The sequence below is a fragment of the Schistocerca gregaria genome, chromosome 2 (genome assembly GCF_023897955.1).
Source record: "Schistocerca gregaria isolate iqSchGreg1 chromosome 2, iqSchGreg1.2, whole genome shotgun sequence".
In the NCBI taxonomy this organism is placed as follows: Eukaryota; Metazoa; Arthropoda; class Insecta; order Orthoptera; family Acrididae; genus Schistocerca; species Schistocerca gregaria.
The window spans coordinates 473,189,015-473,209,860 of NC_064921.1; the positions used below are offsets into that span (position 1 = coordinate 473,189,015).

Here is a 20,846-nt window from a genome sequence, read left to right on the forward strand (position 1 = left end):
TCCAGAGTTGTTCAAGGGAGGGCATTTCATCTCTCTAGTGAGATACCCGAAGATCTGCAAAATGGAAATCGTCCATGAACATTTTACTTCGAAAAAAAAAAAACATTTTGTATACTTTTAGATGCGTATGAACTTCAGTAAATCTGCTTTAGCACTCACTGCGCAACCACGCAATGCTCTTGACAGCTGTTAAACAGACGCCTGTGGTTATGGCTATGTAATATGATCACTCAGAAGTAGAACACAGGAAAAAGACAGACACAGGTAATACGCATGCAACATTTATTTATTCATTTAACAAGTATAAAACCCATTTGTACTTATAAAAAATAACATTTGAACTGCTATATATAGAGTATTAACCTCCGTAAGGTCTCGCCAGTCCACAGAAAAGCGAGCCGTTCACTCCCACCGTTGCGGTCCCTTAACACAGCGTCCGCACAATGACGCTACAGACCTCCGACCCTCTTGCTCGCTCGCAATCACCGTCCATTGTATCTAACTGGTCAGACACAAACACCTAATAACGGCTAATGACAATTCACATCGAAAATAATATCCTTTGTCAATCCGGTCAATATTCCGGCAAACGCGATCACCTATTGTTCTGCCTGGTGCAACAGGTGGAAAATATATATATTTTTTCCCGTTGTCGAGGGGAGTGAGGAAACGGAGATTAAGGTACTATACTTTTACTGTTCTCGTTAACTGCACATCCTTGTCGTAAACCAACTTGGTAAAACATTTGTACTATCTGGGAAACAGTCTTATCTTTACTGAGCAAATGCTGTGGATCTGAATTTAACGGTCTGACACCAAAGATGAAATGGAAGAAATGATGTCTGCTGCGTTGCTAAGAAACATACCTGAGATTCAGTTGTCATGGATCAAAATGCGACAGAATCGCCTTCTACGGAACAAAAAAAAGTTCATGGTTGCACAGTTTGCTTTGAAATAAGAGTTGTAATGCATCAAAACTGTAATACCACCATGTTGAACGTATAAAAAAATTAAGAACCATCTAGTGTTAAAATACCCAATCAATATAGAATTAAAAAGAAAATAGATACAAGTAGTTTCACTACGCCCCAAAGTATATGATAAATTCAAAGAAAATAAGGATACCCAGAAATAAAGCTGCTAACAAAAATATAAGAATTTTTTGGTAAATGTGAGCATCGTTACTGGAAAGCACTAACTTCCCAATCTCTTAAGTAAATTCCCCACGATTGACTTAAATAACCGGCCTGAGGCATTGATTGTTAATAGGAGCCGAAAGCGATATTCTGACATTCTAGGTGAATACGTCAATTGAAAACAGGGACTTATTAAGCAGAAACAAATTGTGTTACGAGCAAGAAACATGCACGTAAACTTATTCTCCATTTGAAATGAAACGTTAGTTGAGTTAGTGTCTAAATGGAATGGAGGTACAGCACAGAGGAAGCGAAGGTGACGCATGAACAGTCCCCCGTAAACAGCAAACTTGTTAGCCACATCCTTCGTACATAAGGAAGATGGGATTTGCAAAAGAGAGCAAGTTTTTTCCTCCTAAAATGTGTTTGATCATCTCGAAAATATTGCTACGGACTGGCCTAATCTTAAGATTGATGAAGTCTTTCACTTACATAAGCCACAACAAATTACTCTTCATATATTCAGTCTTATTATGGAGTACCGGGAACTTAGGTTCAGATTCTTCAGTTGACGGGAGCATTTAGAATGTAAGCTACAGATGCATGTCCAAGAAGAGGAAAAAATGTATGAAGGACGTATTCAGCTTGGTTTGCCTTTTTTGAAGCGCAACTTACGACCTCACTGTTTGTACCGAACTTAGCTGGAACTAAACGGAACTTTGTAACTCTTTTAAAGTACAATGCGAATATAATAATGCCTCAGCGTCCAGAATGAAAAGTTTCACGCCAGTGTCGCTCTTTGGACCATCCTCTCCACCTTGGATTTGTTCTTCAGGCTGCCGCTACGGGACTTCTCGAACTTCTGGTAGCTGCAACATACGAAATAACATTTAATACCTTTCATACTATTAGTTTACAAGTGGTTCAAAATACCAGTATAGAAATACATTGAAACTTTGAAGGTGAATGGTCTGTGGAATTAGATACGACAATATACACAGACTACATTGGTATTACTGGTTGAACTATGACTACCTAAATAGAACATCTGGAGTTTCCAACTGAAAGGGAAGAAATGTTACTTGGGCCCAATGCCACGTGCTTTCGTATTCGAAAAGTAAATTGCGCCCAGGTAGTGTATGATGGCTCAGTAGCACAAGTTCGTAAGACACGCTGCACAGTACGCAGTGCAGCGCTAACATTCAAAACTGAAAGGCCCCGTTGCGACAGGAAGGCAGTGAAAGAAACACCAAAAATGCGAAATAAGGGATAATTTTCGGTTAGAGCTTCAGCGCACAACTCTCAATCACTAGAAGCATTTACAAAACAAAGTGCAGAGTCATAGCATCCAGCATCGAGTCTGTAAAAAAACAACGTGAACTAAATATTCACAAAGACTCTCTTATACTCTTTAAACCCGTTGCAATGGACATTTGCTGTGAGTAAAAGGACTCTCTGAAAGTGAAAAACAAAAGGAAATTTTAGTACAGACAGGGCCGGTTTTAGGCCCAAGCGACATATGCTGCCGCTCTTCGAGCTGAGACGAATGGCAGGGGCGCCACAGCTGTAAGTTCTCTATACAGGCTATATCGCAATCAGTAGCGGCCGCGTAAGGCAGCCCTGGCACCCAAATGCAAGATTTGTATACTGTGCTTATCGTCTATAGTAGCGGAAATTTACCGGGTGAGAATGTACAACGGAAAAAGGGTTAGAGGGCGGGAGCCAAATGGCAAGTCGCTTGTGCCGAAAAATATTCTAGAACCGGCCCTGAGTACACAACAAGAAATTCTTACATACTTGGTCTACATACAACTGAGCTAACGTTGTACATATTTAACATAATACAGCAAAAATTAAGCAAATTTTCCACAGAAAATCCGTATCAGCGACATCAGTAGACATTAGACATCGTGAGCGAACAGAATGGGGCGCCCCGCGGAACTCACGGAGAACCGCACTGCTGCTACGGTCGCAGGTTCGAATCATGCCTCGGGCATGGATGTGTGTGATGGCCTTAGGCTAGTTAGGTTTAAGTAGTTCTAAGTCTAGGGGACTGATGACCTCAGATGTTAAGTCCCATAGTGCTAAGAGGCATCTGAACCGTTTGAACTCACCGACATCGAACGTGGTCAGGTGACTGGGTGTCACTTGTGTCATATGTCTATAGGCGAGATTTCCACACTCCTAAACATCCCTAGATCCACGGTTTCCGATGTGATAGTTAAGTGGAAACGCCAAGGGACACGTACAGCACAAAAGCGTACAGGTCGACCACGTCTGTTGATTAACACAGACCGCCAACAGTTAAAGAGGATCGTAATGTGCAATAGGCAGACACCTATCCAGACAATCACACACGAATTCCAAACTGCATCAGTATCCACTGCAAGTACTATGACAGTTAGGCGCGAGGTGATAGAACTTGGATTTCAAGGTCGAGTGGCTGCTCATAAGCCACACATCACGCCGGTAAATGCCAAACGACGCCTCGCTCGGTGTAAGGAGCATAAACATTGGACGATTCAACTGAGGAAAAACGCTGTGTGGGGTGACGAATCACGGTACACAACGTGGCTATCCGATGGCGGGATGTGGGTATGGCGAATGCCCGATGAACGTCATCTGCCAGCGTGTATAGTGCCAACAGTAACATTTGGAGGCGGTGGTGTTACGATGTTGTCGTGTTTCTCATGGACCCCTTGTTGTTTTGCGTGGCAGTATCACAGCACAGGCCTACATTGATGTTTTAAGTACCTACTTGCTTCCCACAGTTGAAGATCAATTCGGGGATGGTGACTGCATCTTTCAACACGATAGAGCACTTGTTCATAATACACGGCCTGTGGCGGAGTGGTTACACGACAACGCGACAATAACATGCAAGTAATGGACGGGCCTGCACAGAGTCCTGACCTGAATCCTACAGAACACCTTTGGGATGTTTTGGAACGCCGACTTCGTGCCAGGCCTCACCGACCAACATCGATACCTTCCTTCAGCGCAGCACTCCGTGAAAAATGGGCTGCCATTCCCCAAGAAACCTTCCGGCACCTGATTGAGCGTATGTCTGCGAGAATGGAAGCTGTCATCAAGGCTAAGAGTGGGCCAACACAATATTGAATTCCAGCAATACCGATGGAGGTCGCCAGGAACTTGTAAGTTATTTTCAGCCAGGTATCCGGATACTGTTGAGCACATAGTGTACTTACAGACACGCCCCACTGAGGAACAGGGTTAGCAGGCACGTGACACTGCCTCCTTATACGTAAGTGAACGAGATGAACCGGTGTTAGCGGCCACTGTTTTCAGGGATCAGTCTCAGCTCGTGTGTTCGCCGGAGATAGGTGGCACATAAAGCGTACGAGAAATGACTGTGAGCTGCTAAGTGATGGCAGCTGTAGCCATTGACTCAGAGAGAGAGACTATGTACTCACTCCCAAAATGCTATGTACTCACTCCCATAGCGCCACATACTCTCAGCAGGCACCGAGTGAGTACACAGAAACGGGCTGGAACACACCTCCCTTCACCATGTCAACGTGGCTAGCGCGATCCCATAGTCTTCGGAACAGGAGAAAGTTGCCTTCACAGCAACACCAAGTCAGTCTAGTGTTCTTTACCAGACACGCGCCGGTGGTCATTCTGTTGATCACCTACGCTGCAAACTTGGCTCAAGTTATTTGTCCGTGACAGTACTTATTACAGCTTTACGACGAACTTGGGCCTTACGCAAGGACTAAGTGTTTCTCCATATTTGGCGTTTATATAACCGCACCCAGCCAGAAGCTTTTCTTATGCGCCTAACTCTTAAGGGTACAGAGCTTCGGAACCACCATTTCATCAAGGCTTCAGCCATGTTCTCAACAGGCTTATGGGGAGCAGGTCAAGCTAGTTTCGTACGACGGGTCGCGTTTCCTAGTAGCGGCGGACTAGTCGTGATGTACATGGACGTGTCTCCGTACCTACACCTACTGTATGTTTATACTCCGCAATTCATTCTACGGTATGTGGTGGGTGTCGTAAGGCACTCCTACCATCTGTTCCATTCACGAATGGTCTGTAGAAAAATGACTGTTGGTAGTGCTCTGTATGAGTTTCAAATTTCTCTGATTTCATTGTCATGATTATTTCGTGAGCTATATGCGGGAGGAAGCAATATGTTGCTTGACTATCCCTCGAACACGAGCTCTCACACAGTTTTAAAGGTATTTTTTAAGGTTTCTAAGGTCTCTTCATGATGCATGCTTCCCTTGTAGCTTCTGCTACCAGATATGACTGACCACCTCCGTGACGCTGTTACACTGACTGGACGAATATGGGACGAATTCCCTATCAATCTGTTAATCTGAAGTGGTAGGGGTTTTAGGCTGGCGAGCAGTATTCAAGATTCTCTTGAATGAGAATTTTGTAAGGTACTTTCTTCGTTGATGTTCCTACGAATCGCAAGAGATAAAGTGGCGGGTAGGAAAATGTGCTCTCACACAATTTTATAGGGTACTCTCTTCCCGAACCACACTGCATCACTTGCAGCTTCTGCCAACAGATTTCGTTCACCATCTCCGAGACGCTGTTACACTGACTGAACGAATCTGGGACGAATTCTCTATTAATCTCTTAATCCGAAGCAGTAGGGCTTCCAGCCTAATTAGCAGTATTCAAGATTCGGTTGAACGAGGGTTTTGTAAGCTACTTTCTTCGTGGATGTTCTTAAGTAAACACAAGAGAAAATGTGGCGGGTAAAGCATGAGGGGGAATTTGCTCCAATTGAAACACCGGGCGAACATGCGCAGTGATTAGCACACTGGATTCGCATTCATGAGAATGGCGGTTCAAACCCGCGTCAGGCCATCCTGATTAGGTTTTCCTTGATTTCCCTAGATCACTTCAAGCAAATGCTGGGATGGTTCCTTTGAAAGGGCACGGCCGATTTGCTTCCCCACCTTTCCCTAATCCGAGCTTTTGCACCGTCTCTAAGCACCTCGTTGTCGACGGGATGTTAAACAGTAATCTCCTCCTCCTCCGACTGAAACTTGGGCATCAGTAAGGAATTTTTGACAGTGTTTCTTTTTCAGTAGTTATCTCATTATATATATTGTAGAAATATGGGCGAGTCCTTTATATTGCAAGCCTCTCATACCACTTTTGTTATTATTTGCTATCATATTACGACCAACAACTATTTACAATTCATCGATATGTTTATTAATGGACACCGCTTATTTATATCCTGGGACTGCATCTATGGAGCTTTCTCCACCAAGATTTGTTTGTCGAAGTTTGTACCCGTTTTAATGGAAACCAACCGAGATCAGCGTCTGCCAATTCCATAGTAACCAACATCAACGCAATGTCGTCTGTTGGACATCACCTATCGATACTCGCAGCCATCTCTCTGAAAATCGCCGTGCTCCTGCAGATCGGAAACGCCGTCCTCCATCTCCATATCTACAGCTACATCTACATTTAAGCTCTGCAAACCACCATGAAGTGCATGGCAGAGGGTACGTCCCTTTGCATCAGTTATTAGAGTTTCTTCCTGTTCCATTCACGAACTGAGCGCGGGAAGAATGATTGAATGTGTTTGTACGTGCAGTAATTATTCTTATCTTATGCTCACGATCCATACGTGAGCGATACGTACGGGATTGTAGTATATTCCTAGAGTCACCATTTAAAGCCGGTCCATGAAACTTTATTAATAGACTTTCGGCATAGTTTATGCCTACCTACAACAGTCTTCCAGTTCAGTTCCTTTAGTATCTATGTGACACTGTTCCACGGATTAAACAAACCTGTGACCATTCGTGCCGCCCTTCTCTGTATACGTTCAATATCCGCTGTTAGTCCTATTTGGTAGGGGTCCATCGAAACCAACAGCACTGTAAGTATTTTCCTTGCATGTCCCAGGAGGGCAGCCTATATGCAACGAATGCGATGCTTATTGGTTTCCTTTTCAAGGCATTTAGTATATTTATTTGACAATAGCTGTATTAACAACCTGTTTCTTCTTTGCTATAAAATTATTCTAAGTAATTATGTCATTTTACTAATACGTACATCGTTTTGCACATAATTCTTTTGACTTATACCTGATTGATTAAAGCTGACATGCAGATATAACTAACATGGGTATATTTATGTTTTGTAATTTTTGATAGTTTTACGTTCTTTTGTGTGTTCCTCTATTTTATATCCTGCGTCATATTACAGTTTTGAAGGTCTGAAACGGATCATGTGATGATCGAAACTGGACATCTACTAATAAAAGTTCCTTTTCTAACTAGTCTATTTTATAACTAATTGAAATATTCTATTTTGATCGCTGACTATCTCCATCAATGTTTTGGAAAATAATTAATATTAAAGAGTTTTATTTGGAGGGCCCACGTAAACCGTACCAGACACATTTCCGTAGATGTTTTACAGCTGTTAACAGTTTCCAGTGAACTAAGTTCAATAGTGCAATGACATAGGAATGAGGCATCCCCTTTATTTATGCACAATGTGCTTTCATTTCTCTTATGTTGACAGTCAGCTGCTAGTCCGCGCACTCGCCGTGGCTCCTCATTAGGTCTGGTTCAAATGGCTCTGACCACTATAGGACTTAAGCCTGGTTCAAATGGCTCTGACCACTATGGGACTTAACATCTGAGGTCATCAGTCCCCTAGAACTTAGAACTACTTAAACCTAACTAAACTAAGGACATCACACACATCCATGGCCGAGGCAGGATTCAAACCTGCGCCGTAGCAGTTGCGCGGTTCCGGATTGAAGCGCTTAGAACCGCTTGGTCACCGCGGCCGGCCTCATTAGGTCTTCCTGGAATTATGCACAACTTTTGGGCGCTGTTATTGCCCTTTACACAAGAGAGCTAAGCAACTTCTGACGCTATCCACCAGGTAACTGACATAGCGACGGTCTTGTAACTGTTCTTTGGCAGAACTCCCGAAGCTATTTTTAAACCCGACAATTTATTTCCGTTCCCAGTGTACTAATGTCTATTTGCTATTAAGCCTCCAATGCAGTCTGAATATCCATAAGAGCACAATAATAGTTAAGTATTGCTCAAAAATAAGCAGAAAGAACTATTACTGCTCGATAACGCTAAACCACTGGAAACAGTAATGACCATAAGAGCGGCATAAAGCGAACCGGAAACATATAACCAATGGTAAGAAAGGTAGACGCCAGACAGATTCAACGGAAAGTCCTAAAGAAAGCATTCGGCTATAACAGAAGCAGCTTACAAAACCATGATTCTACAGATTCTTCAGTATTACTCGTCAGTCGGAGACCATTACGAAGAGCGAACGACAAACGACACACGAAAGATACAAAGAAGAGAGGTTCTGTGTAGTAAGCGCCAGACTCTAACGGAGATGCTAATCAAACTCCAGTGACAGACACTACAAGAGTTTTAGGGAGCACCGCAGAGTGGTTTACTGTTAAAATATTCCAATACTGTACTTTCCAGCTAGGTTCAGGCAACATATTATTTCCATCCACATGACTCTCCCGAAATAACTATGACGCGAAAATCTGGGAAATTTGAGCTGATACAGAGACTTAAAGACAATCCATCTTCCTGGGAATGTAAGACAGTGATGTCAGAAGTACGTTACTATTGCGGGTTTTAGCAATTTCACTATGCGTCGGAAACACGGTGGGCATCGAATTTTACTGTCACAGAGTGACAGAGTGCTTGCAAAATCCAGAAAGGCGACAACGCGGGGTCTTTAAGTGTTCCTCAACATCTTGACAGCAAATGAGTCCACAGTTACAGGCACTCCCCTCTTCAAAACGGGACTGAACTGCCCTTTCCAGACACTTGCATCTGCTCTAGTCAGCCACGATCTACCTTCCCGGACATGAGCAGATTTCTATAACCACCTCATTCTTTACGCAGCAAATATCCTATATTCAAAAAAAATTTTCTAGCTCAGCGAGTAAAATAAACTCGCAGTGCCTGATTGTAGCATATACACTGGGGTGACAAAACTCATGGGACAACGATATGCATATACACAGATGGCGGCAGTATCGTGTACACAACCTATAAAAGCGCAGGGCATTGGTGGAGCTGCCATCTGTACTCAGGTGATTCACGTGAAAAGGTTTCCGACGTAATTAGAGCCGCATGACGGAATTTAACAGACTTTGAATGTGGAACAGAAGTTGGAGCTAGATGCGTGGGACACTCCATTTCGAAAATCGTCGTGGAATGCAATATTCTGAGCTCAACAGTGGGCCGAGAATACCAAATTTCAGACATTCACCACTAACGACGCACTTAACGATCGACGGCAGCGGCGCTTGCATGGAGTTGTCAGTGCTAACAGACAAGCAACACTGCGTGAAATAATTCTGAGCTCAACAGTGTGCCGAGAATACCAAATTTCAGACATTCACCACTAACGAAGCACTTAACGATCGACGGCAGCGGCGCTTGCATGGTGTTGTCAGTGCTAACAGACAAGCAACACTGCGTGAAATAACCGCAGAAATCAATGTGGGACTTACGACGAACGTTTCTGTTAGGACTGTGTGACAAAGTTTGGCGTTAATGGGCTATGGCAGCAGACGACTGACGAGAGTGACTTTGCCAACAGCACGACATCACCTGCAGCGCCTCTCCTGGGCTTGAGACCATATCGGTGGACGCTAGACGACTGGAAAACCTTAGCCCGGTCAGATTAGTCCCGATTTCAGTTGATAAGAGCTGATGGTAAGGTTCGAGTGTGGCGCAGACCCCGCGAAGCAATGGACCCAAGTTGTCAACAAGGCACTGTGCAATATTGTGGTGGCTCCATAAAGGTGTGGGCTGCGTTTACAAGGAATGAACTGGATCCACTGGTCCAAATGAACTCATCACTGACTGGAAATGCTTATGTTCGGCTACTTGGAGGCCATTTGCAGCCATTCACGGACTTCATGTTCCCAAAGAACTATGGAATTTGTATGGATGAAAATGCACCATGTCGCCAGGCAACAGTTGTTCGCGACTGGTTTGAAGTGCATTATGGACATTTTGAACTAATGGTCGGACCATCCAGACACCCGACATGAAACCCATCAAATATTTATTGGACATAATCCAGAAGTCATTTCCTGCACAGCATCCTTCACCGGCAACACTTTCTCAATTACGGACAGCTATAGAAGCAGCATGGTTCAATATTTCTGTAGGGGACGTCCAATGAATTGTTCTGTCCAGTCCACGTCGAAGTGCTGCACTATGCTGGGCAAAAGGTCCGTCACGGTATAAAAGGAGGCCTCCCATGACTTCTATCACCTCAGTGTACTTTTCGTGTGTCACTTGTTTTCATTTCTGAACGTTCCCAGTAGGTGGCAGCATTTGCACACAGAAAACAGTTTTGTTTGGTTTTAGTAAGTTTGGAATAGAATGTGTCTAGAACATTAATATATACAACACTATCGAATAAGTATTTGTTTTATCACAACAATACACCGATGTATTTTTTTCGTTTTAGCATTGACGCTACATCCGGCAACGATCTATTCTTTCACATTCCAGTGGCACCGTTTTCATAACTTTTAAGAATTAGTAAAGCGTTTTCTGAATATTGTACGTATTCCAGTTATTTTCTAAAACAAACAGTAGTATTCATTTTGAACAAGTTCTAACATTTTGGTGAATCTCACCGGTTTTTTAAAAAAAATCAGTATTTTAATCTTATTTTGTAACAGAACAATGCACTAACCACTAATATAAACTTTTCATTCATATAATCAGAGTTGAGGAATGAGGAAAACAATCTGTATACACAGGGTGATCCATTGAAAGTGACCGGGTCAAATATCTCACGAAATAATCATCAAACGAAAAAACTACAAAGAACGAAACTCGTCTAGCTTGAAGAGGGAAACCAGATGGCGCTATGGTTGGCCCGCTAGATGGCGCTGCCATAGTTCAAACGGATATCAACTGCGTTTTTAAATATGAATGTTTTAGTTGGACCATTTTTTTCGCTTTGTAGATGGCGCTGCAATAGTCACAACGTATAAGTGCGTGGTATCACTTAACATTCCGCCAGTTAGACGGTATTTGCTTCGTGATACATTACACGTGTTAAAATGCACTGTTTACCAATTGCGGAGAAGGTCGATATCTTGTTGATGTATGGCTATCGTGATCAAAATGCCCAACGGGCGTGTGCTATGTATGCTGCTCGGTATCCTGAACGACATAATCCAAGTGTCCGGACCGCTCGCCGGATAGTTGCGTTATTTAAGGAAACAGGAAGTGTTCAGCCACACGTGAAACGTCAACCACGACTTGCAACAAATGATGATGCCCAAGTAGGTGTTTTAGCTGATATCGCGGTCGTCGAAGCACCATGCCATGGCACGCACGTTCACAGTATCTGACGTCCCTGGATTTCTTTCTGTGGGGAAAGTTGAAGGATATTTGCTATCGTGATTCACCGACAACGCGTGACAACATGCGTCAGCGCACTGTCAATGCACGTGCGATCATTGCGGAAGGCGAACTACTCGCTGTTGAGAGGAATGTCGTTGCACGTGTTGCCTAATGCATTGGGGTTGACGGACATCATTTTGGGCATTTATTGCATTAATGTGGTATGTACAGGTAATCACGCTGTAACAGCATGCGTTCTCAGAAATGATAACTTCACAAAGGTACATGTATCACATTGGAACAACCGAAATAAAATGTTCAAACGTACCTACGCTCCGTAATTTAAAAAAAACCTACCTGTTACCAACTGTTCGTCTAAAATTGTGAGCCGTATGTTTGTGACTATTACAGCACCATCGATCACAAAGCGAAAAAAGTGGTCCAACTAAAACAGTCATACTTCTTTACGTACTACACGAATATGTAATAAAAATGGGGGTTCCTATTTTTAAAAAAAAACGGAGTTGAGATCCATTTGACCTATGTCAGCGCCATCTATCGGGCCAACCATAGCGCCATCTGGTTTCCCCCTTCAAGCTAGACGAGTTTCGTTCTTTGTAGTTTTTTCGTTTGATGATTATTTCGTGAGATATTTGGCCGGGTCACGATCAATGGACAACCAGGTATATCATGTTTCATAATTCCTACTACTGGTTTCCAGGGGGTTAGAAGATAAAATTTTGATAAGAAAACGATGTGCTGAAATCCACCGTTTGGATATAATCTCAGTTTGAAGATAGGATCACGTTCAAATCGGCCGCTTCACGATATGCACACATACTGAGAAGAGGGCGCTGTCGTCACTGAGTGTTGCAATGATGGCATCACATTTTATTTATTTATTGCCAAATTATAGACATGTTACCTGATGTTCTGAAACAGGCAGTACATCTTATAGTTTTCTGTTTTCATCTTTTTGTAGCTTTCTTTTATTTTTATCTACAACGTTTTACTTTTCAAAATAATAAAATTTAAGGTTGAGATATAAATAAAATTTTGTTGTTTTTTTAAGAAGACACAGGATACAGGAGAGATCTGTTAGTGCCATCACCGATTGTGACTGGCGGTGAATATCTCAGAATGGTTTATTCGAGCTGTTGACCGCCAGTTATCACAAAAAATTTAGTTTTGTCAGCAGTACCGAAATAGTATTGCTAATCGTATGCATTAACGTTAGGTACTCCTCCGTGTACAATATTTGGTACTTTCTTGGCTGGCTCGCCAGCACCTTATGCTTATTTACTGTCACATCTCGTCTCCTCCTCCTGTTCCTCTTCAGTATCAATGTTTAGACTGTCACTGTGGGTATCGCTGTTCCGCCCTCTGGAGATCGTTATTACGTTGCATATACGCAAGTCTGTTATTTCGTGTCCGCAGGCACTCTTCATGCGTTGTTTTTGAAATACTGTTTGGCAGTACGTGTAGTTGTGCCCATTGTTCTTCGTATCATGTATGTCAGTTTCTGTGCAGTCTAAGTGTAGTGCATGTCCACTGTTTGCGTATTGCCCGCGGAAAAAGACAGTGTGTACTGGGGAACCTTCTTCCCCGCATGCATTTGTAGATGTAGATGTCTGTCTCAGACTCAAACGGTTTAAGTGCATGGGGTGAGGTCCGTGTCCGGTTAAGAAACGTACCATACCGTTGTTGGTATCGATATATTTCATTCTCAACCGCTCCCCAGCATCACATACCATTTAAGCCCGACTATAGCAACAACCTCGAGGAACTCGTACTTTCGCAACTGGGAGGGTTGATTGTGGTGTTCCACGGACTCGCCCCTCTCTACACTTTGAAGAGGATGTCCTTCCTTACGTAGAAAAGAACGCGACGGTGAGTATTCGAAACACTGCCCATACAGAGTTGCCTCCTATTACGAGTATACAAAGACAAAGCAGAAGGCGACATATAAGCAGATTTACCAAAGTCTTTATTAGCAAGTTCGGCCATATGGTTGGTGCGAAATGCAATAATGCCTCTGTCAACGAAACTTACGAGTCCACCAACATTGGGTACTCCAGAACCTCCACGAACAATGGCTACAGTAAACCATCCGTTACCATGACCAAACGAATCATTAATATCTAAACTAAAATTAAGTTAACGAAACTTTCGAGTCCACCAACATTGGGTACTCCAGAACCTCCACGAACAATGGCTACAGTAAACCATCCGTTACCATGACCAAACGAATCATTAGTATCTAAACTAAAATTAAGTCATACAGAATTGTGCCGTACAGAAGATACCGTCGCCGCTCTAAACAGACAGTGTACAAAACCATCGAGAACATTGAGTTTGCTACAACATCTGTATACCAGTCAGGTCTGTCGCTGCTGAAGCCTTGCTGGACCGGCCTTCTGTTTTCTGTGCGTACTGCGAAGTGAGCATTTTCGAAATGATAACGATCTTCAATTTTTTTTATACACAAACTGTACATTCCTGGACCTGAGTTCTTTATCAAAACTTTACCTAACATCCCTAGAAGCGTGTAATAGGAACTGCGAAACACCCTATAGATGCGAAGAACTACCTCTCCAGGGTCAGTGCTCTACCTTCAAGTAAGCGATTTTAATTGAATTTTCCATTACTGTGTGATCACTACATATGTCATTTTTGGTGTTGTGCAGATCCCGGAAGGAGTAACGGTATTAAGGTTTTCAGTGAAGGAAGAAGCCAGCAATGCGATCTACTCTTTGTCACCATGTGTTTCAGTTCAAGTATGCTCACTGAGGGTGAAAGAACAGTTTCATGGGCAGGACAAAGCTGCACGACAGCTTTCTGTCTGATGTTTCAGAAGGCAGGTAACCTGTAATGTGAGAAACACTATGGAAAACCGTGTTACACATTCATCGCGCAACTGATGCGGGTACAGAACCATGCTCGTAGTATCAAGTGAGGGGAAATGTCCCTTGTCCCGATAAATGAAGGGAAATTGCAACAGTGACAAATCAAGCAGAAGACTGAATTATGGTATGGCGATGATGATAACGATAGATTTTTTTATGTCTCGTATGAAGTATGAAAAATTAGATAACACTGATCTCAAATGACAAGTTCAAGATTAAACAGACTTGGATTATTAAAGTTTGTTAACAAAATTCGTTTGGCAAAGAACTTCCAAACCCCGCTACAGAACAACGATGCCGCTCGTGACTGCTCCTCTCGCTCCCCCTAACGCCTCCCCTCCCCCTCTCGCCCCCGCCCTTCCCATCACTTAAATACCTAATGGCGTAACGTGACGGTCTATCGCATTATTCCACGATGAACGGTCGTTCGCCACTCGCGTTGATTACACATTGGCAATATAGTGGTCACGACTCCGGCAAATAGGTTTCTAAAGCCAATAACCGGGCGCGGCGGACCGCGCACGCCGTGTCAAACGCATTAGCCGCACCAAACTACGCAAAATGATCCCCTGTGTTTCCAACTTCGTTACCAGCCAAACAAGCGTTATTTGCCGGCACCGAACCGCGATAATTTAGAATAACTGAAAATGACGGACAGCGCTTGACAACAGAGCTTCGAAACAAGGACTCCATAACTGGCAACCAAAGGCTACTGCTTTTGTTGGGGAGTAGACTTTGCACTCAGAGGAAACGACCTTCGGCGAGTATTATTAAACTACAAGGGAATCTCATCCAGCACGTTATGCTTGGACAGACATCCACTCCTTAAAAGGAACAATTGGGAAAGGAGTACAATATCACTATAACGTCGACTGGTAAGTGTACCACATTCAAAGATTTGGAGGTCAATACGCCCACGCAATATCATGCGCCCCCACACCATAACACGTGCGTCATCACAAAGAACATGCTCAACAATGGTGAACGTACCCTCATATAGCGGGAAGTACGATCACTTAATGCACCCAGAAACATAGTCGAACATGATCGTTTTGATGATCTAGGTGTTGTGGTGTCTGGGCTAGGGGGAGGGGCTAACGCTGCATGGGCGTCATCCAGATGATATCATCATCATTTTCCAATTCCAGTTTCCCGGGTGATGTGTACAAACGCACGCCACCTCTTCTGTCTTCATACATCTTCTGTTACAGCATAACTTCCGATTTGTCCCCTTTATCCTCCACGCCTGATCTTACGGTTTCTATCCAGCGTTTTCTTGATATTCCCCGGGGTCTTCTTCCTACGAGGTTTAGTTTGAAATACTTTTTGGTAGGTCATTCGCTGTTCATTCTCATTATATGCCCATACCACTGAAGCCTGCGTTTTTTTTTATGGCACTGGCAACAGGAACCTCAGTACCGTCTACTTTTCTATTCACCTCATTCCTGATTTTGGCCTTTCTAGTAGAAATTCGAATGAATTTCATTACTGTTGACTCATTTCTGCTGAGGTCTTTGTTTAGTAGGGTACATGTTTCTGAACCATATGTAAGATATGGTACGAAATAGCTGTGGTACATGGTCGCTTTTGCTTTTCGTGGCATTTTATCGTACCAGCGAAGATTTCTGATTTGATTGTAAAAACTGAATGCTTTCTGTATCCTCCTCAGTATTTCCTGATTAATGGTATTTTCTTTCGAGATCGTGCTTCCGAGGTACTTGAAATGGGAAACAAATTCTACTTTGACTCCTTCCAGAAATATATTTGAGGTTGCTCCTCGCCTGTTGACTGTCATTTCTACTGTCTTTGTTATATTTTTTTTTTAGTAAGAAATTTTTGAATGTGTTGTTAGAATCATTAAGTTTCTTCTGTGCTTCAGCTTCTCTCCCCATACTGTCAAATCATTAGCAAAAGCCAGGGCATTTGGTTCCCTATTTTCTTGATATGTACTTTATGTTCTTGTCCATTACTATCACAAACTGGAGTGCTGGTAGGGCACTTTCTTGTTGGAAACGTCTCATTGATTTAAATCATTCTGATCTTCGTTCCCTACCTGGACACAGCTGTAACACTTTTGGTATAGTTTCTTGACTTTATGAATTAGGTACTTTGGCACCTTTAAAGGCCTTCCAAACATTCACATATCTTGTTTAGAGAAACACTGTCATACGCTTTTTCAACGTCCACAAATTCAGACACAAGATTTCTTCCATATTCCCAGCACTTTTATCATAATTCTTACTGCAAAAATAATATCCATAGTAACTCGGTCTTTCCTGAATCCCGGTTGTTCTTCCTCAGGAAGAGGTTCTACTATCTTTCCATATCTCATTTCTGTGATGTTTTCAGCAGCTTCATGGTGTGTGGCAGCAGCGTGATGACTCTGTAACCAAGTGTTTCCTTCTCTTTTGATGTGGCTCTCGATTTTCCGCAGATGTCCTTGGCCTCTTTAAAAAGGGTTTCTTTGAATAAAGACCATTCTTCTTCAACTCACCTTTTCTCATTTTTGGGTAAATTGCCTATTATTCGCGCTTTTAGTTTCTTTTCTTTTCCATATCCTTCAACAGCTAAGTCACAACCTTTGGCATTCTCTTTTGTTTAAATTTTTTACTTGAACATCTTTTAGGTCAGCAATTAATAATCGGTGGTCACTATCTACGCATTCAATGGGCATGACTTTAACATCTGTAACATACTGATCAACTTATCTATGCTTGATGACGAAGTCTTATCATAGTCTTGAGCTTGCCATCCAGTTGTATTTTGTTATTTTATGACTTTCCCTCTTCTGATACCACGTGTTCTGCATGGTTGTTTCGCACACGGAAAAGAATTAGATTATCTCTTTCCGGGTTTCTGTTCCCATAACCATGAGGAACGATGATGTTTTCACATTGTAGTGTTTTTTAGCAACTTGAGCATTCAAATTGCCTGTGTTATTTGTTCTTGAAGCTCAGTAAGGAAATGCTCTTTCTCCTCCGTCGTACGTCCTGTCTGAGGATGCTTCACTACAATGACTTCCTCTGGTAGCGCTAGATCTTTCTTAGCGCTTCCTTGAATTGGATTACAAAATCTGAGTACAGGATCTTACCGTTCTCCTGATTGCCCGTGGTAATGGCTACTGTCGCTAACTTGGCACTCATTTCATTCCTGCGAAGAACGCCACGGGATTTTAGCAATATAAAAGTAACGTCGTGTTCCTTTCTCGCAGTTTTATATACCGAATTATCTTAAACATCAAAGGGATCTTATAGCGTTGTCCGCTGTGATATTTCAGTACTTCTAGTGCTGCTTGAGAACCTTTCAATCGGGAGCAGAACTCGATATATGTGCACTAGTGATGAGGAAGAGGTCCCATACTCCGAGGAGCGTAGGGAACGATGCCGTTGACCCGCACCGCCGTCTAGGAAAAGTCCTAGAGGTGGTGGTTTTCCTTAGCCTGAATGATGATGATGAAGACAACACAACTACACCAGTCATCTCGAGGCAGGGAAAATCCCTGACCCCGGCGGGAATCGAACCCGGGGCCCAGTGCGCGGGAAGGGAGAAAGCTACCGCGAGACCACGAGCTGCGGACATACACTAGTAAAATATGATTAATAGTACTGTACACTGGTGTCCAAAATTTAAGGATGGAAATAACTTTCGCGTCATGTGTCATTGGAAAGTAACATAGCCCGATGAAATTTGGACCTTATACAAAAAGAACTACTTCAGTATAGTTCAGAAGGTTGTTGGAAGAAATATCCAATGATACGGTCAGATATGACACTTTGATTCAAAGACAATAATTATACTGATATCGCCGCGATTTATAAGGGTATCCTCGACATTACAAACGCAGGGTGGCCGAGCGGTCCTAGACGCTTCAGTCTGGAACTGAGCGACCGCTACGGTCACAGGTTCGAATCCTGCCTCGGGCATGGATGTGTGTGATGTCCTTAGGTGAGTTAGAATTACTTAAATTCTAAGTTCTAGGGGACTGATGACCTCAGACGTTAAGTCCCATCGTGCTCAGAGCCGTTTGAACCATTTGAACAAACGGCGGACACGATTCTTTAATAGGCTGTTTGATCACCACGGACGGCGATACACGATCTGCAACGCGTTCCTATGCTGGCCACAATGTAGGGAAGGAGTGCTTGCGGTACGAGGCTCCCTTCCTCCACCAGCGCGGCTGACAACTCCTTCATGGTCCGTGGTGCATGTGGACGCGCCGTAGTACGCTTCTCCAACGCATCCCCCGCGTCCTCGAGGGAATTTAAGTCGGGGGAACGGGCAAGCCTGTCCATTCGCCGTTTCAAGAGTTGCTGCATCTACGTTGCTCAATGCGTTCGCACATTGTCATCGACAGAAATGAAGTCAGCGGTGAACGCTGTCCAAAAAAGACGCACTTGGGGAAGGACGACAGTGTCAGAAATAAGGTTGACGGTGAGAGTAGCCTCTTCAAAGATTTGGTGCTCAGTACGCCCATACATACTGGTTTCAAACCTAAACCAAGCCTCGGATGGAAGAATGAATTAAAGACGAGACATGACAGTTCTTCGAGTACCGCTCGAAGTAATTCGGTGCAAATGGCTGGTGCTCATCGTAGACAACGGAAGACACAAAAAAAAACCTTCCCAAAAAGGAACGACAGAAAATTGGTACACGCAGTATCCTCACTCTTAACAACAAATGTGAAGAACTAGTAGAACTTATGGGCAGGCGTAAGCTCAGGATATTGGGATTGGGTAAGACAAAGTGGAAAAGCTGTGAGAAGAAATCACTGAGAAATGGATATGTGTTATACTGGAGAGGTAACAGTTGCGAATCCAAAAATGGAGTTGGCCTCGTCCTCCATAGATGTACAGACAGTGCCTGGATCATCCAGATGAGAATAGGGACTGGTAATACACAGAATTCTGTGTTGCATGTATATGCACCTCAGAAACAATATACCCCTGAGGAGAAAGAGTATTTCCTTAATGACATTGAAGAACAAATAACACAGGAGAATACTATAAGTACAGGCGATTTGAATGCTCAAGTTGGTAAAAAAGACTAGGATGTGGAAACATCATCGGTCCTCATGGTTATGGGAACAGAAACCCGGAAAGAGATAATCTAGTTCTTTCCCGCGTGCGAAACAACTTAACCATGCAGAACACGTGGTATCAGAAGAGGGGAAGCCATAACACCACCGGTATACTAAACGAACCTTACCATGAAGGATTTACGTAGCAGTTATGCTCAAAAATTCAGACACAGAAGTTTCATACAACACCTACGTCGAAACGGCTGGGTAGAGAGCAAGAAGTTTCTAACTACACTGTGCTCGCCTGCCAGCGACGGGAACCGTGCAACGGACACACTACTTCATCAGCTGTTCAACTCTGGATAAAGGCCACTTCAATTCATAGTGTCATAAGGCTTCTGTCTATCGCCAACGTCAGGGTCAAGGTCTTGAAACTACTACAGACCTCCCTTACTTCAGATGGGACAAAGATACTATACGACTATCAAGCCTTAAAGAAATTATGTTAAGATTTATGCGTAGGAAGTACAACATTAAGAATTTTGATGAGTGAGCGCGCTTATGGAAGTATGTATGTGGAAACAGTGTCGTCGCTCCATGAAACGTTTGTGCAAGTATGCTGTATACGCTGATGGTATTGTACAGTCTCTAACATGGCTCTATGACTATCAAATCAATTTCAAAAAGTCAGTTTCACAGAATTTTAAATTAACACTCAAAAAGACGTATGTTTTTAAGCTATTGCCTGAGGCAGAATTCAAAAATTTCTAACAACTTTGGATCATTGCACATACTATAAACATTTAGTAACGTTATAACGTTTAAGTCGCACCGATAAGTTTCTGCCGGCCGTTGTCGCCGAGCGGTTCAAGGCGCTTCAGTCCGGAACCGCGGTGCTGCAACGGTAGCAGGTTCGAATCCTGCCTCGGGCATGGCTGTGTGTGATGTCCTTAGGTTGGTCAGGTTTAATTAGTTCTAAGTCTAGGGGACTGGTGACCTCAGATATTAAGTCCCATAGTGCTTAGAGCTATTTGAACCACTTGACCAGTTGCTCAATAAGTACCCAGAAGAAACATGCGTTCTATCGGAAGTAGTATTAATAATTTACTACGCAACACGAATGACTAACATCATCGGCGCTACAACCGTAGAAAACATAAATCCTACGCGTCATGTCTCCCTATCTTGTTGCTCGAAGATTTGCCATTAATGCCTGCTCTTTCTGTGACCAAGGGGTAGTTCCCTCCTTTTCCTATTGAACTGGAGACTAAAACCAATCCAAAAACGAATCCGAGGGTGATTGTGCCTGCGACTTATCTTTCAAACAGGCTTCGTCAACATGTACTACGTTCATGTTTTCAGTTAAAGATCGATGTTTATTTTATTATCAACCTATACTCATTCC

At 43.1% G+C, this 20,846-nt stretch overlaps 1 protein-coding gene across 1 annotated transcript in view; it reads right to left on the reverse strand.

The window, feature by feature from the left end:
* Nucleotides 1-266: 266 nt before the first annotated feature.
* Nucleotides 267-20,846, reverse strand: part of LOC126326481 (peroxisome biogenesis factor 1-like) — a 392,188-nt gene continuing 371,608 nt past the window's right edge. The window contains exon 19 of the mRNA XM_049995644.1: nt 267-2,005. Coding sequence (XP_049851601.1) covers nt 1,918-2,005 — 88 coding nt within the window. The 3' untranslated portion in view covers nt 267-1,917. The remainder of the gene's footprint in view (nt 2,006-20,846) is intronic.